The 15,010-nt window shown below is 42.2% G+C and overlaps 1 protein-coding gene and 1 long non-coding RNA gene across 4 annotated transcripts in view; both read right to left on the bottom strand.

The window, feature by feature from the left end:
- LOC137479575 (uncharacterized) overlaps positions 1–15,010 on the bottom strand; it is a 335,528-nt gene that overhangs the window by 85,630 nt on the left and 234,888 nt on the right. The gene's annotated exons all lie outside the window — the stretch shown is intronic.
- Positions 1–15,010, bottom strand: part of EPHA4 (EPH receptor A4) — a 103,952-nt gene that overhangs the window by 10,948 nt on the left and 77,994 nt on the right. For all 3 annotated transcript variants that reach the window (XM_068200986.1, XM_068200987.1, XM_068200988.1), the window contains exons 7-13: positions 14,787–14,946; positions 13,619–13,730; positions 8,420–8,478; positions 7,554–7,667; positions 7,188–7,373; positions 3,217–3,278; positions 2,136–2,345 (exon numbers count right to left, since the gene is read on the bottom strand). In XM_068200986.1, coding sequence (XP_068057087.1) covers positions 2,136–2,345; positions 3,217–3,278; positions 7,188–7,373; positions 7,554–7,667; positions 8,420–8,478; positions 13,619–13,730; positions 14,787–14,946 — 903 coding nt within the window. The remainder of the gene's footprint in view (positions 1–2,135; positions 2,346–3,216; positions 3,279–7,187; positions 7,374–7,553; positions 7,668–8,419; positions 8,479–13,618; positions 13,731–14,786; positions 14,947–15,010) is intronic.

Below are 15,010 nucleotides of genomic sequence, written 5' to 3'. Positions count from 1 at the left end.
TACTATTTCCTTGCTTGCCTGTGTGACCTGTTTGGCCTGTTTCAGAAAAATGGGATTATAACCATTTTGCTTTTCAAAAAGGTAAAATAAAGAGAGGACAAACTGGGAAGATTTATGAATACAGTGGTGTTTCTCATGGGCAATAGCCCAACTCCTGCCAGAGATGTGAGAAGGCAAGCAAGCCTCGGGGCTCCCAGACCCTGGAGGAGTAGTTCAACACCAAACCAGGGTACAAGGCTGCTTTTGACACCTGTTGGAGAAATCTGCCTCTTCTTACAATACTTTTTTTTAAACAAATAAAAACACTTGGCCATCTGATTTGGGCCACTGAGGTACAACACTGTTTAAAAAGGAACTCACTCCATCCTGTTTATCTGATTTTGCCTTAGCTGAGTGATCCCAGGCCAGAGATTTCTCCTTTTGTTTATGCTAATATGCAAGGTGTTTTTAATTGAGCTTTTGGTTTCCTGCAGTTCCATCTGGGGAATGACTTAAGCTGAACAAAAGTTTTTGGATTTTTTTTTTTCATTTGCTTTTATGCTTCTTTGATTAAGTTTATTTTGGTAGTTTTTTTCCCAGCCATCTCCTAGATAGCTTTTATCCATAACTGAGTGCAGTGTGTGCATACTTAATAGTATATTGTTCTACTATATCTCTCAAGTGTTTAATATGGACTGGTTCCAAAACCAAGGGAAATCAAAAGGGGTCCTTCCCCTGGCTGCTTCAGCCTTTGCATCAGGCCCTTTGTGAATCAGGTTGTGGCAATATGTGCCTTGGTGACTACAAGATGCTCTCACTTATATTGAGTTACTAACAGGAACAAAACATATAATTTTCTTAAAATTGTTGCTTTAAAAAACTGCATTCTATTGCAGCCTCTCTGGTTATGCAAAAGCTTTATTCCTCCTTTCAGACACAGATGCACTGACATTGTTTATACATGGTTGTCACTCTGAAAATTGTCAATAAGCTCTTTATATTTAGCTGCTTAAGCACAGTGGAGTTAATCCAAATATCCCTGATCCTTCATTACTGATAGCAAATGAAGACAATGACTGTAAAGCAAATGTCATTGACTCTCTCTAGTTTACTCCTGAGAGTCAACAATACCATATCTTCATTTGCTGAATTCAAAGAGAAGCTTTTCAGTCATTTCTGTCTTGCCCTTGTGTGCTTGTCTAAACTCTGATTTCCCTGAATACAGTTTTTCAGACCTCTGCTTCTGCTTCTTCCACTTGCCACCCTTATGAGTGAGAAATACCAAGGCTGGCCAGCATTTAATACTATAGGAGTCTATCATTCCCTGTAATGAGCTGTGAATCCATTAAAGGATGAGTGTTGGGATTAAACAGCAAGATCTGAGTGCTGCAAACAAACTCAGCACTAGGGAGAACAGATGGAGAATGGCAGATATTTAAAAACTAAGAAAATAAGCAATTAAAAAAGGAGACTTAATAAACCGACATTTTTCTCTTTACGTGTAAGTTGATATCAGAGGTATTGGTACAAAGGTTGGTAATGGCTGGGATGTTGTTTTGTGGCCAGAATACTTGCATTAGCCCTATTCCATGTGCAGCATATCAAAATAGCTTTAGCAAAATTACCTAACAGCAGGATGCTGAAATATAGATAAAATGGGAAAGAAAAAATGGGAATGCAGGCCTAACACGTTTCCCAGTCCAAATCATTTAGGCCAAATTTATTACTGGCTTTGTGATGGGCAAAAGTGGATGCATCTTTTTATTTTTCTGTGGTGTATCTACACCTGCTGTATCAAGCGTGAGCATGAGCAGCCATGTGGAAACCATGTTTGCAGGTATCAGAAGGAACTGAAGTCCAGGCTTTAATTTCTGGCACCAGATTCCTGTCACGTGCTCTATCATGATGAAGGAACAAGAGGAATACATGGGTCACATCCTCAGAAAAGAAATACTGCTGTGGCCACTGCTGTAGCAGCAACAGCACATCCATTTATAGGAGCTATGGAGCCTGGGCCAATGTTTACTTTTAGGTTGTGATTTAGGTTTTCACTTGTGACTGAGACTATTTTAAAACAAACCACTGACACCTCCCACACAGTCAGACAAAACCAACGTGCAGGCATGACAACATGGCTATTTTCCTTCCCTCCTTACCCGTGTGGTGTAAGCTGCCTCAGGGTCGTCCTCCAGGACCCGGGACATGCCGAAGTCAGACACTTTGCAGACCAGGTTGCTGTTGACCAGAATGTTGCGAGCAGCGAGATCCCGGTGCACGTAGCTCATGTCAGACAGGTACTTCATCCCTGAGCCAATGCCACGGAGCATCCCCACCAACTGGATGACTGTGAATCTGCCATCATTCTTCTGCATATGGGGAAAGGAGCAAAATCACAGAGCATTAAGCTAAAAGCTACCTTATTGCCACTGCTGAAATTGGCAAAGAGCAGAGCTGCGGATTCCCATCTTCTCTCAAATAAAATGTAATGTTATTTCCTCGCTCTCCTCACTAGTGTCTATAATTCACCAGTAAAGCAAAAACCCAGAGGTTCTGTCACAGCTTTCAGTGATGCAGTATCCTGTTTGCAATGAATCTGATTTTAATGAGTCTACAAGCACTGCAGTGCTTTCAAAAACAGAGCAAGTCAGAACTGTTCACATTAAACATGGATTATTTAAGATCCTACTGTTTTAAAAATTAATTTCTTTTATATTTTTCCACTTTATATTTATTCTGGTTTTCGATAGAAGCAACACCAGAAAACAGAATTTCCCAAGTACAAACATAATTTCTTTAGAACTGAGAGAAGATAAGAGAAAAAGAAAAGAAGAGGAAAAAAAGAGAAAAGAGAAAAAAGAGAAAAGAGAAAAGAGAAAAAAGAGAAAAGAGAAAAGAGAAAAGAGAAAAGAGAAAAGAGAAAAGAGAAAAGAGAAAAGAGAAAAGAGAAAAGAGAAAAGAGAAAAGAGAAAAGAGAAAAGAGAAAAAAGAGAAAAGAGAAAAGAGAAAAAAGAGAAAAGAGAAAAAAGAGAAAAGAGAAAAAAGAGAAAAGAGAAAAAAGAGAAAAGAGAAAAGAGAAAAGAGAAAAGAGAAAAGAGAAAAGAGAAAAGAGAGAGAAGAGAAGAGAAGAGAAGAGAAGAGAAGAGAAGAGGAAGAGGAAGAGGAAGAGAAAAAAGAAAAGGAGAAAAGATATATGTTTCCCAGTATCAAATCTCCTTAGCTTTTGAAGAAATCACCTACCCTGAGGAAAGCATCCAAGGAGCCATTCTCCATGTACTCAGTTATAATCATTACTGGTTTACCTAGAGTGTGCAGAAAGAAAAACACAATTCCTTGATGAACACCAATGTTAATGGGATAAAAATGGCTTGCACATGATTTTACTGCCAAGACACCTGGCTTACACAATCTAATTTAATTTGAAATGCACCAAGCTTATGCCTCAGCTGTGGGGAGCAAGAGATGAAATATTACAGGACAGAAACATTTAATGGGCCCATTTGGAAGGTTAACCCTTCAGTTGACTCATTGACAAGGTCTTTAACTTAAGTGGCTCCTGTTCTCTAAGGAATATGTGAATTGATAATTGAGAACTAAGAAACAAAGATCTGTCCAAACCTGACAAAAATCTTTAGTATAATAAATTGCTCGCAGAGCAGAAAATTATATTCGTGAATGCTTTGGTCTTTCTGTCTTTTTTGAAAGATCAATGCTTTAGGCAAGTTGGAAGCTGCCAGGAGCTACAAGGTATTCCAAAACAACTGGATTCAAGAATGAAAAATGCAGGTTGTTCTTTTCAACCTTCTCTGTCCTGAGTTTTTATTCTGTGTTCCCCTTGTTATTTATAAATGAGCCAAAGCCATTTGCCTTCTGAAGTCAGCCAGGGGCAAAATTATTCAGTGCCCTGTGTCACACATGGGGCACAGAGCTCAGCAGCACCCAGCTCCCCATGCTGCAACAGGGGCCAAGCTGGGCAACCCGAGTAGAAATGCAATGTTACCGACAGGGGGATGCTTTCTAGGCAATCTCCTGCCTAAAACAAATACACAAATAATGGTAAGTGCTTCCTTTAAGAGTTTTATAAAGATTATACAGTGCTGAAACTGAGAACACTTAGGCACATACAAGGAACACTAATTACTTCATGCACATACAAGGAACACTAATTATTTCATTGAGTTAAATCCTCCTGCATATTTAACATACAGGTATTTGTAGAAATAGGTCTGATAAGATCTCAAAAGAGCAATGGCAGAAGTACAGAAGTAACTCATCAAAGGTTGAATGGCTAAAGCCCAGCCCCAAGATGAGCACTGTTAAGATGAGCACTTGACAATCAGTGCTGTCTGGCATGTCAAACCTTCCTCTCTCTTATGCTTTACCTAAAGGAACTATAGTTTTCTTCCTAAATAAAAGATGGTGTCCCAGAGAAACTCAGCTTTTACTTCCTGGAGCAGGTCTGAATAAGGGAACATTATAGAGAAAGAAGGCTTCAAAAACCAGGTCACCCAGACTGCAGCTAGCTCAATTGCGTATTGGCATGGGAGGTATCAGAACTACTTAATTTTTCCTTGGTTCTGTCACCATCAAGGATCTGCTCCAGAACAACCACCTCTAAAAATTACCCTACCATGAAATGTTGCAGCATTTAAAGTTCCCCTAATAGTTTCTACCTCAGTGCATCTTTCACCAAGATTCTTTTCTCTTCATTTGTCAGGGATTTCTGAAGTAACCTTTTTAATTAGAAAACCATATGCAATAGGGACTGAGTGTAGGAACATTTTACCACATTTCACTTAGGCCAACATCTATGTGCGATACGTAACTTATTTCACTCATCATTACTTATTTCACCTTTCCGGTCCCAACCTATCCTTTACAGGCCTTTTACTACTCCTGCTTTTACTTCCATTCCCTGCTGGTATCCAAATTATTACTGGTTTGGTCCCATGCAAGCTAGCATGCCTGTGAAATGCCATTAGCCATTTCAGAATGTTGCAGAGAAGCAATGGTATTGCATAAAGCAAACTGCTCTGGAAGAAGGGCTGAGTGACCTTGGCTGAGCATATCCTTAAGTAAAAGGATGTGATAAAACATCATCCGCCCTCTAATTCACCTTTGAAAGCATTCTTTGGTAGAAAGAGGAAAAACTTCAACCAAATCTGCATATGGCACTGTTTCATTCATGCTTTGCAACTGCGACGGCCACCCTTGCACTGAACAAATACAGCTAAATGAGTATTAATTAACCTTCTTCAATCAAAAGATACTATGTCAACGTAGAAGGGAAAAAAGGAAGACTCTTTCAGTGCATTAACATGTAATTTCATTACTCAGGCACTTCTTTAGCAGGGGAGGGGGGATAGAAAAAGGAGGGAGAAGTTACCATCAGCGAGTCAATTATTAAAGTACTTGACTAGCAGCCAATAATTTATTCATGGTTTTTTGCTGCCTCTCTCAACCCCCATCTATACCACTATTTATCTCACATTTTAATTTCCAGTTTATTAAATGCATCCATTTATCACAGCATTCAGAAAACCTATGGAGAAATGGAGATAAATGTGTTGTTAAGTAGCCCTGTTTCCCCAGGAGTGCAGCCTGCAGTAACAGAGCCATGAGCATCACTTACTGGGAGCCGGGAACGGGGCACTGCCAGGTCACACTGCCACCTCCTCGGTGAAAATTCCCAATCATTTTAATTCACTGACAACTGCATTATGCAAATGCCTACAGTCATTTATAAGTGCTGGAGCTGTAGCAGCTCAGAGGCTTCCAGCCTCAGTGGGATTTCAACACAAAGATTCCCCTGTTGTCTTTCTTTTACTGAGGTGCTAAAAGAATCACTGTCTGAGGCAAACACCGTGGCCTGATCACAGCCCTCCTTCCCCTTTGTTATTATAATCACCGAGAGAGACACTCAGACCCTCCAAATTTAAACAGAGTACTGTATTTTAATTTTAGTTTTGAGGGAGGCTCTCAGTAAAGGATGGCCAAAATTAATCCAAACTGCTCTTTGCCTTTAAAAGCAAACTGCCACACACTGTATGAGCCATTTTCAACTGTTGAGAGAAGGCAAACCAGGAGACAGCAACACAAATGAGCAGGGGTAATATTTCCAGAAACAAAAGTGGCAGAGTAAGTATCAGCTCTCACTAACATTCAAGAGAAACAGTTTTACAGTGGAACTGATGGTTTTGATAACCTTTTATGAGAGGTACTTTGTTATTCTAGTGATATTTTACTTTTTAACGTTTCATCCATCTCAAATTTTAATTGCTCCCACTATTAATACCCTGCATTCATGTTCCTCATGCTGCAGAAGATGAGCTTCACAAAGTCCACTCTGACTGCAGCTCACAAGATCACTGCCTGCTTTCTATGCCACCCTGAGCATGAGCCCCAACACCCAAAGAGTCTTTTAGGATTAGCAATCAGAGTCAGGCTTTGCCACCATGCTACCCAGGGCAGCTGGAGCAGACAATACCTACACCATGGCAGTGGCACCTCATCAGGTCAAACCCAAGCACTGGTGTCTCACAGGTGCATTTTCAGCTCTAGCCTACAGACAGCTCCCAGCAAGCACTGTCACTCTCTAAAGCACAGTCAGACTTAAAAAAACCCCAAACAAAGCAAACAAAAAGATCAGCCAGGTAAATTCTGCAGAGTGAAATTAGCACACCTGTAAATCAGAGAAAACAAATAAGCAAGTTTCACACTAAAATAGCTTGCTTCATTTCAAAGGCTTGCTCCTTACATCTGTGCTTTGTACTTTAAACATATGACTGTGTAGTTTTGTTTTGGTATTTTTCCCCCATCATTTTGAATTCTTCGCTCACCATCTGCTTTTGCCTATCCTGTAACAATCATCTCAGTCTAGCAAAGATGTGAAAGATGCCTGCTTGGCATAGCAAGAAGGGATAAAAAAAAAAAGCCAACCCCTGCAGTATTAATTCCCTCTACAAAATCTTGTACAAGCTGCCTACAGATAGAATATCAGTTGAAACCGTAAACCCATTTATAGCTGACAACAAGATTAATGACTTGTCCTGAACTGATTTCCTCCTATTAGCTATCAGTGGATCTGTTCCATCTGTCATTTTACAGGAAAGAGGGTAAGAAGGAAAAAAAAAAAAAGCCAGCACACACCACACAGACTTAATTTCTCAGTGACTTCTAAATTGGACTTGTCATGAAAATGACCTACTTACATTTAGTAACTACACCTTCCAAGTGGATGATATTGGGGTGGTCAAATTGTCCCATGATACTGGCCTCACTCAGAAAGTCTCTCCTTTGTTTATCAGTGTAACCAGCTTTTAGAGTCTTGATAGCAACACAGATCTCTCTTTTTCCTGGCACTTTGAGACGTCCACTGCACACTTCACCAAACTCCCCTTAAAAAAAAAGGCACAAGAATCCATGGTCACGAGCCTGAAGCATGCACTTGTGTTGTCAAACTGTTATGTCAGTACATTTGGGAGAACTGTCATACAAAAATCATAGGATCACATATTCCCTAAAAGCAAATTTAAAAGTGTATTTACAGAAAAAAATGTAAAAGTTCTGGCACTTACCCACACCAATAACTTTTTCAATCTTTATGCAGGAGGCATCAATTTCTTTGGCAAATTCCCTCACAGCTTGGTTTGGATCCTCATATGTAAAAGGATCCACATATGTTCTAACACCTGCAAGGCAGAAATGTTTTATTTGAAGTCACTGATCTACATGCTGCTGAACACAGAACATATGAGACTGAAGCCTTAATGATATACAACAGCAAAGAGTGTACAATAAAAATGTACTGTAAGCCAGGAATGAGTGATAAGGAAGGAAGGACTTAAGTATTTTTTCCCCCAGTGCAATATTTTAAAGTGTAAACATTTAATATTTCCCAATATTGAGGTAAGGAATCAGGCTTTTGCCAATTAATGAGCTTCACAAATCACTGCCATCACTAGCATAACCTGGCAGGGACCTGTGAGATTGAAATACATCCCTTTTTCCTGTGGGAGCCAGGTCCTGGGTTTGGCACATGGAAGTAACAGTAGGATTAAGTGCTGGAAAAAAGGCAGCAAAGTTCACATTCCCTTTCCTGCAGGATTGCCTCTGGCCCATTCAGCAACTGCTTTAGCAGAGTGTTGTAGGGAAAAATCCTGCCTAGAAATCAAGTGGCTAAGAACAGTTATCTTTCAATGGGAAGGAACAATGGGAAAACTTGATAAATCCTCCTCCTCTCTGTACTTTTAAAACATTTTACCCAGACACTTCTATTTTCCCTGTTACTGGAGTAAATTAATTTCAAAGCAGGATGTTTGCAAGAGGGGAAAACAGAAACTTGTTCACCTCAAGAGGAATGCAATCCCTTATTTCCCAAGCACCAGAACATGAGCCATGTTTTACAACCCAAACCAAAACCCCAAGCACCTGGGCCTTTTACCTTGGTTCAAGTGTTTCTCCTCATCTGCCTCTTGCTTTGCCTTGCTGTACTTACTGCGCCTGTCAGAACAAAACACAGCGTGTGAGTGCAAAATAAGGAGCTCGCTCTGGAACGAGCTCAGTTGTCCTAACCTGCAGAGACTTGAGCTGCTGGCACCTGCCACAGCCATGACACAACACACAGCCAGGGCAGGAGGATCCTCACACTCCCCTACGTGTTATTGGCATCAACAGAGCATCAAAGGAAACACAGATCTATTTGTATCTCAGCATTTAAAGAATGAAAAAAAAAGTTTGTGCTTCAGCTGCTTTTCCTTCCAACTTACTATTGCAACTGAGGGGCCAAATTGCTTTTTCACCCTACCACACAGGGATTGAAATGCTACAACGGAGATGTTTTGGTAGATTGACTTTCAAACATCATTAGGCAAATGCCAACATCAATACACTTATTTAACTGCAAATATAGAACTGGAAACAAGTGTCTTAACACAGAAATCAGGATCTCAGCAGAAAAAAAAGAAAAACCACCAACCCTGACCATCAAAAATTAAGATCCCAAGGATTTTGCTTATTCTTGCTTAATTGAAGGGGCTGAAGAACTCCTGATGGCAGAACTCCTCTACTAACACTCTGAGCTGGAAGCAATAACATAGAGTATGTTAATTCTATAGATTACTACTTCTACACCTACACCTGTGATATTGTAATCTAGTTATGTATTTAATTAGTTCAGCTTTCAGCTCCAATGGACAAGGAGCACTACAAAAAGCTAATACAAGAAGTTAGTCCATTAGGGAGGATATTTAGGAGTCTGCTCAGCCAAATGTGTAGGAATTTGAAGTTGTCTAGCATCCAGTGGTATGTAGATGCAGAGAAATGATCTGGGCTTTTACCCACCCATCCTTGAGTATTCAGAACCAAGCACAGAGCAGACACTGATGGAGAGAAGGGCTTACTCTTGGTTAGTCTCAGTTTGCCCGCTCCTGGGAAATCCAGGTTTCCCAGCCAGACCCAGGAGAGCTGACTGGCAAGAGGCTGGAGTGGAGAGAACAGGGAAGGCAGAAGGAGAAACTGAGCCTGGAGAATGGGAGGGGAGAATGGCACAGCCAGAAATGTGCAGCAGCTGCCTGAAGTGGGGCAGGGGACAGCCAGAGGCCTGCCAGGGACACCAGAGTGACACTGGGGTAATTAATAGGCTGAAAATGGTGAATAAGGAGAAGGGGAAAATGGGAGCAGGTACAACAAAAACCCAGAAGATGTGAGTTAAAGGGTCTAAAAACTCGCAGATAACAGGAAGAGAAGACATAACTGAGAGCCTCACTAGCAGCACACCTCCCTGAGTCTTACCATACCTCCCCTGTCAGCAAAACCCCTCTGCCCCTTAGCAAAAAGCATCTCACTTCCCACTCTGCACCTGCCCTGTGGGGAATGGCAGCTTCCCACTGCTGCCAGCTGGGAGGCCATTCCCAGCCTTTCCCTTTGCAGTCCTCGTGCTGGGTCATACAACACACTATGCCAAGAATAAAAAAATACAAATTAACCATTAAACAGAAGGGAAAAAGTCCTGTTTGACATGTGAAGACAACCTGATCTTTGAACCAAGGGTCACAGGTCCCAGCATTGACAGGACTTGTGTCCAGACAGAAAAAGCAGGTACACATCCAACCACAAACCAGCAGGAGCTTCTTCTCTTGAAACACAAATGGCTCCAATCACAAGAAGAGCATTATTAAAACCCACACTGGATCCAAACATCCATTTAAACAGATTATTTGCTCCAGAACTTATAACTGGTATAACAGAGCTGAGTGAAATAATGGGATTCTGCTCCCAGCTACTGAACTGTGTTAGAAGGAAGAGGCAGCACAAATCTCACCTAAGGCCACAAAAGACCAGGCCAGATAAGGGGACTGCAGAGATGGTTTCAGGTATTATACAACTTCTCCCAGAAGAAAGAAAAAAAAGAGAAAAAGAAGATCCTGCATTTTAATCAGGATCCTTCAAATTTATTTTATTAATGTTCAGGGACAGATGGGAAATACAAAATGCAAACAGACTTTGCACAAAAGCATTTTAAGTATGAAAAAAATTCTCTTTATCTTATTTTTAAAAAGTACAAGCACCCTCACAACAGATTAAAAAATAACCTTCCCTCACTAAAACTCAAAGACACCAAAAAGCAAGGGAAACAAAGGGATTACTGTTCAAGCAATGTAATTGTAGCTTATTAAGTTTAAATAATACCTTCTAAACTAACTACCTACTTCCACCTCTCACCGTGTCACCTGTTGACCTCCCCTGCCTGGCTTTGGGCAGGACACTGCTGTGTGTCATTGTCCTGGAGAGCAGCCCAGGACCCCCACGCCACGGGGCACAGGGCTGGGGCTGCCTCTGGGGCAGCTCACCTGAGTGGCAGAAGGGAGCCTTTGTCACAGATCTGAACCCCCTAATTACGGGGATTTTGGCAGTGGTGATTAAGTAGCCGGCATTCAGGAAAAGAACACAGAAGCTTTCAGGAACTGCAGGGGTCAGAGACAGGCAGAGCTACAGGTGGGGCTGGTGATGAAGAGGAGTTAACAGCGGGGGGAATTAGCAGGCACTGAGGTGAAACAGCAGGACCATGCCCTCGCTCCCACCTCCTCCTTCCCACACAAAGAGGGGATGTGGGGCTCGGGGACCAGGCTGGCAGAGCACCTGCTCCAACACCACTCGCAAAAGGTGGGCAAATGTGTCAGCAGAGCGAAGATAAACCAATCCATCAGCTGGAAGAATTCTAAAGAGAAACTTTCAGATGACCAGAGGATTTGGTCAGACCATCTTACTACACACAAGCCCTTTTAGAAGGTCTCTCTCTGTTTTACACTTCCCCGAATTCTTTACAACTCATTTTGAGATGCTGCAATTTCCCTTGGCATTCCTTCCGAGCAGGGTTTAGGAACACCCACGCTATGTCCTGCCTGCTGCTCCATGGCTGTCCCCATCCAAACCTCGGGAAGTTTAAAGGAACATTAGGCAGATTGGTTCTCACATAGCAGGACAGAGCCAAACAGCTTGGGCTGCCTGAGGGCAAAGTCCTTCAACTAATTCTGCTGCAAAGATGAATTTTGGGATATGAACAATGTCTTGCAAAAAGTGTGAGGCTAAATTACCAGTAATAACCCAGTGTTCAAAAGTGGGCACCCAGAGCATATGCCCTGTTCCCACATTAGCTCGTGGATGCAGAGAGGTCGTGTCTGCAGGCCAAAGCACAGGTTTGATTGTACAAATATGACTTTTAGGTCATGGTTAGATTACAAAACTTTCTCACGGGGACTCTCTGGACAGAAAAGCTTTTTCTCATCTGAAATCATTTTGGAACAAAGTATAATTATTTTGCTATTAACTTCTGCCGGCGTAGGAACATCATGAAATATCCCCAAAGTCCACACCTCTAAATGACATTGTGATAATGGTTAAAATCATTAGAGTAACAGTGAATGTTAAAGTAGATTCTGTTTATTGAGAGCTACTTCCAGCTACTGGAGAGCTGTGTATTAAGGGCTATTAATTAGCAAGGCACCATGCATTAGTATGCACAGAGTAGTTTCACTGTCCTAGTATTTCCTTCATCTTGCTCTGTCTTTCCCCTTCCACGGCCTCTCTGAGAGAGACCAGTGCAGAGCCATGGGACATCCCCGAGCCCATGGCCACCAGGATGCTTTTGTCTCCAATGCCACCAGTGCCTGGACCCGGCTTTTGTCCCTGCTGCCCACCTGCTCTGCGGTGCCTTTGTGTGACTGCACACTCGTGGGCAGAGATAAGTGAGCAGACAGCCCTGAGCAGACCTGTCTGAGCCCAGCAGGTCTGTCCGTACCTGGCTCCAGGCAGCCTCTCCTCTGACAGCTTTATGGCCGATCCTAACGAGAATCAATAGGAGGGCAAAGGGTTGACAGTTCATTTTCTAAAGAGTGATCCATTGAGGGCCAATCACCAAGCAGTGTTTATCAGCCTTGGGAAAAGACATTTTTTTTATAGGGGGAGAAGGGGAAGGAATCATCTCAAAGCAGCTTGACAGGCTCAATTCTCCAAGGTGGCGACTCATAATTAGAAATCCAATGTATCCTGCTATCAATCCTACCTTAAATAATAAAGTGATCAATAAAAGCGGAGAGGAGATAAAGTCATCAAGCTCAGTGATGCTATTTTCTGTTGCAATGGCTTTTAATAAACCTGTCTCTCCACACCACATTTTCATATGTTCTGCTCCTCTTTCCTCTTGCCAGCATGGAGGCTTTCAGTTGAACACCCACAGAAAGCGATCACAATGCACGTCTAGTTTCCAGATATCACAATCATAGTCACTTAACTGCTCCCCAGGACAATTTAAAGAGAGCAAATGAAGAGGAGTTTGAGTACATTTACAGCTGATGCCATTCAACTGACCGACAGAGATTGACAAAATGTGCATCCCTCAGATCCCAGGCTTCAGATGCAGTAATGACACAAGCAGTTTTATCTCAAAATTACACTGAAGCAAGATCATGCTGATCTTTTTAAATGAGAATGAACGCAAACATGAAGACAGAAACACGCACACTGTGTTTCTGCTACACTGTCCTCCCACTCACAGGATTGTTCCTGATGCCTGGGTTGAATTTGGGAGAATGAACAAGCACTTGGTAGAAGATTATGGTGCTGCATCGATGAATACCCATCGATCCAGTTCTGCTGTGTTACTGCTTCTGATGCTGAATGACTGTGGCTTCCATTTTACAGTCATATCCCCTCACACAGAAAGGTCTGGTACAGACTCATAGACTAACACAAAAATCACCAGCATAGTAGTCTGATGGCTTAGTTAACAAAACTGCCGTTGTTTATTCCCTGTCTGTCAGGAGTCAGTCCAAGAAAATCTACTGTACCCATACCATTAAACTTAACTTCAAATTACACTAACCACAAATCTCTAGCTGGCTTGCTTCTCAATGCCAGTTATTGGAATCAGCTTTGCATTTGAAGGGCAAATAGAGCTGGAACTATTGCCATTACATCACACGCTGCTTGGTACTAATGTCGAGAAGATCAAAGCTACACGGGAGAAGGCTTGTAATGCAAATGTACTGTTTATGATGCTAATCAAAGAATTTAGCTTTGTTTGGAGGAGACAAAAAGCTCCCTGATGAAAGAGAGAGAGGGAGAGAGAAGCTTAAGTTCTTACCTCCTACTGATGACAAAGGCTGCAATGAGAATGACCACAAGAACAACACTGCCAGCCACTGAAACAAGAAGCACTGTGGGATTGGTACCATCGCCAATGATGGGGGAAGGAACTGAAAACAGAAAAGGGAGCATTTGTGTCAGACAACCTCAAAAAATCAACCTAGGTAGCACTCAATGAGCTTTCTGGCTTATAAAGGCAGTTTAGAGTAGCACTCACATCTACTTTCAGGCCTTTATTATATAGTCATTTGACACAATTTTTCCAACTGCTAATGAGCTAAAGACATGATGTTTGATAATGATTTGGGGAATTTCAGTTCATCAGGAACAAGGATTCCCTCTCCTTCTCCCCTCCAATGCTGCTCAGAGGGTATAATGACTATTTTTTTTTGCCTTTCTAATTGCTTTCCACACTTCTTTCCTCCTCCTTTTTCTTTCAGGGGGACCAGATGATCACTCCACAACTGACAGTAGGAGAGTAAGTAATTTTAAAATGTCTACTCTCCTCCTGATGGATTGTTTTCAGTTGTTAACATCCTGAATGATATTGCCACTAACTGGCATGACCTTAAATTGATTTAAGGAGACCTCTGTGTCCAAAACAAAATAGGTTTGGTCACAGTGCCTTTCTGCCACTGAAAAGCAAACATTTTGGGGGCTAAATCTGCATGTTTCCTTGAGCAAAGTGAATAGCGTTACTGACAACATAGTTTGAACATCTTGTCTTTATCTAACTGTCTAAAGAAAAGTACAAGTATGGGAGCTGATGTAGGACACCTAACTAATCTGTGTCAATAGTTTGTAAAGGGGAGTAACAGGGTTCTATTCTCCTCGAAATAAGATATTCCAGAAAGGTGCAAATGTCTACTTTTCAGAAAACAAAATCTCTCAAGCACCAATGGCTTCCAAGTGTTTATGGGGTGCTTGTTTCCTTATGCCACCGTGAAGCACTGTCACTGCCAGAATCTACAATACAGCATATCCAAATAGATGTCTCGGGCCAGCATCATGCCGTCACCAACAGCTATGTGGCCACAGAGGAACATTTTCTCAGCGCACACACAGCACAGTCCAAGCATCCAACGGGAAACTCCCACACACAGCCCAGTTACATCTGCACTCTCTGCTGGAGGAGAAGCAGAAGAACTGGGTGGGAGTGCCATTACCTGTGTTAGTGGTGAACTCGAAGGGCCCGCTGAAGTCTCCGTAGCCTGCTGCTGTCCTGGCCCGCACGTGGAACACGTAGGAGGTCAGGGGGTTGAGGCCTTTGATGTCGGTGTTCCTGGAGGCCGTTTTCACGATGCGATAGCTGCGCTCGTTCTGGTCCTGCCAACGCAGAGCACAGCGGTGATGGAGTGCAACTGTGAACCTGGAACCCCAGTGCCTTGCC

This window comes from Anomalospiza imberbis, chromosome 10 (assembly GCF_031753505.1).
Source record: "Anomalospiza imberbis isolate Cuckoo-Finch-1a 21T00152 chromosome 10, ASM3175350v1, whole genome shotgun sequence".
Lineage (NCBI taxonomy): Eukaryota > Metazoa > Chordata > Aves > Passeriformes > Viduidae > Anomalospiza > Anomalospiza imberbis.
This window is presented reverse-complemented; position numbering and strand designations above follow the sequence as displayed.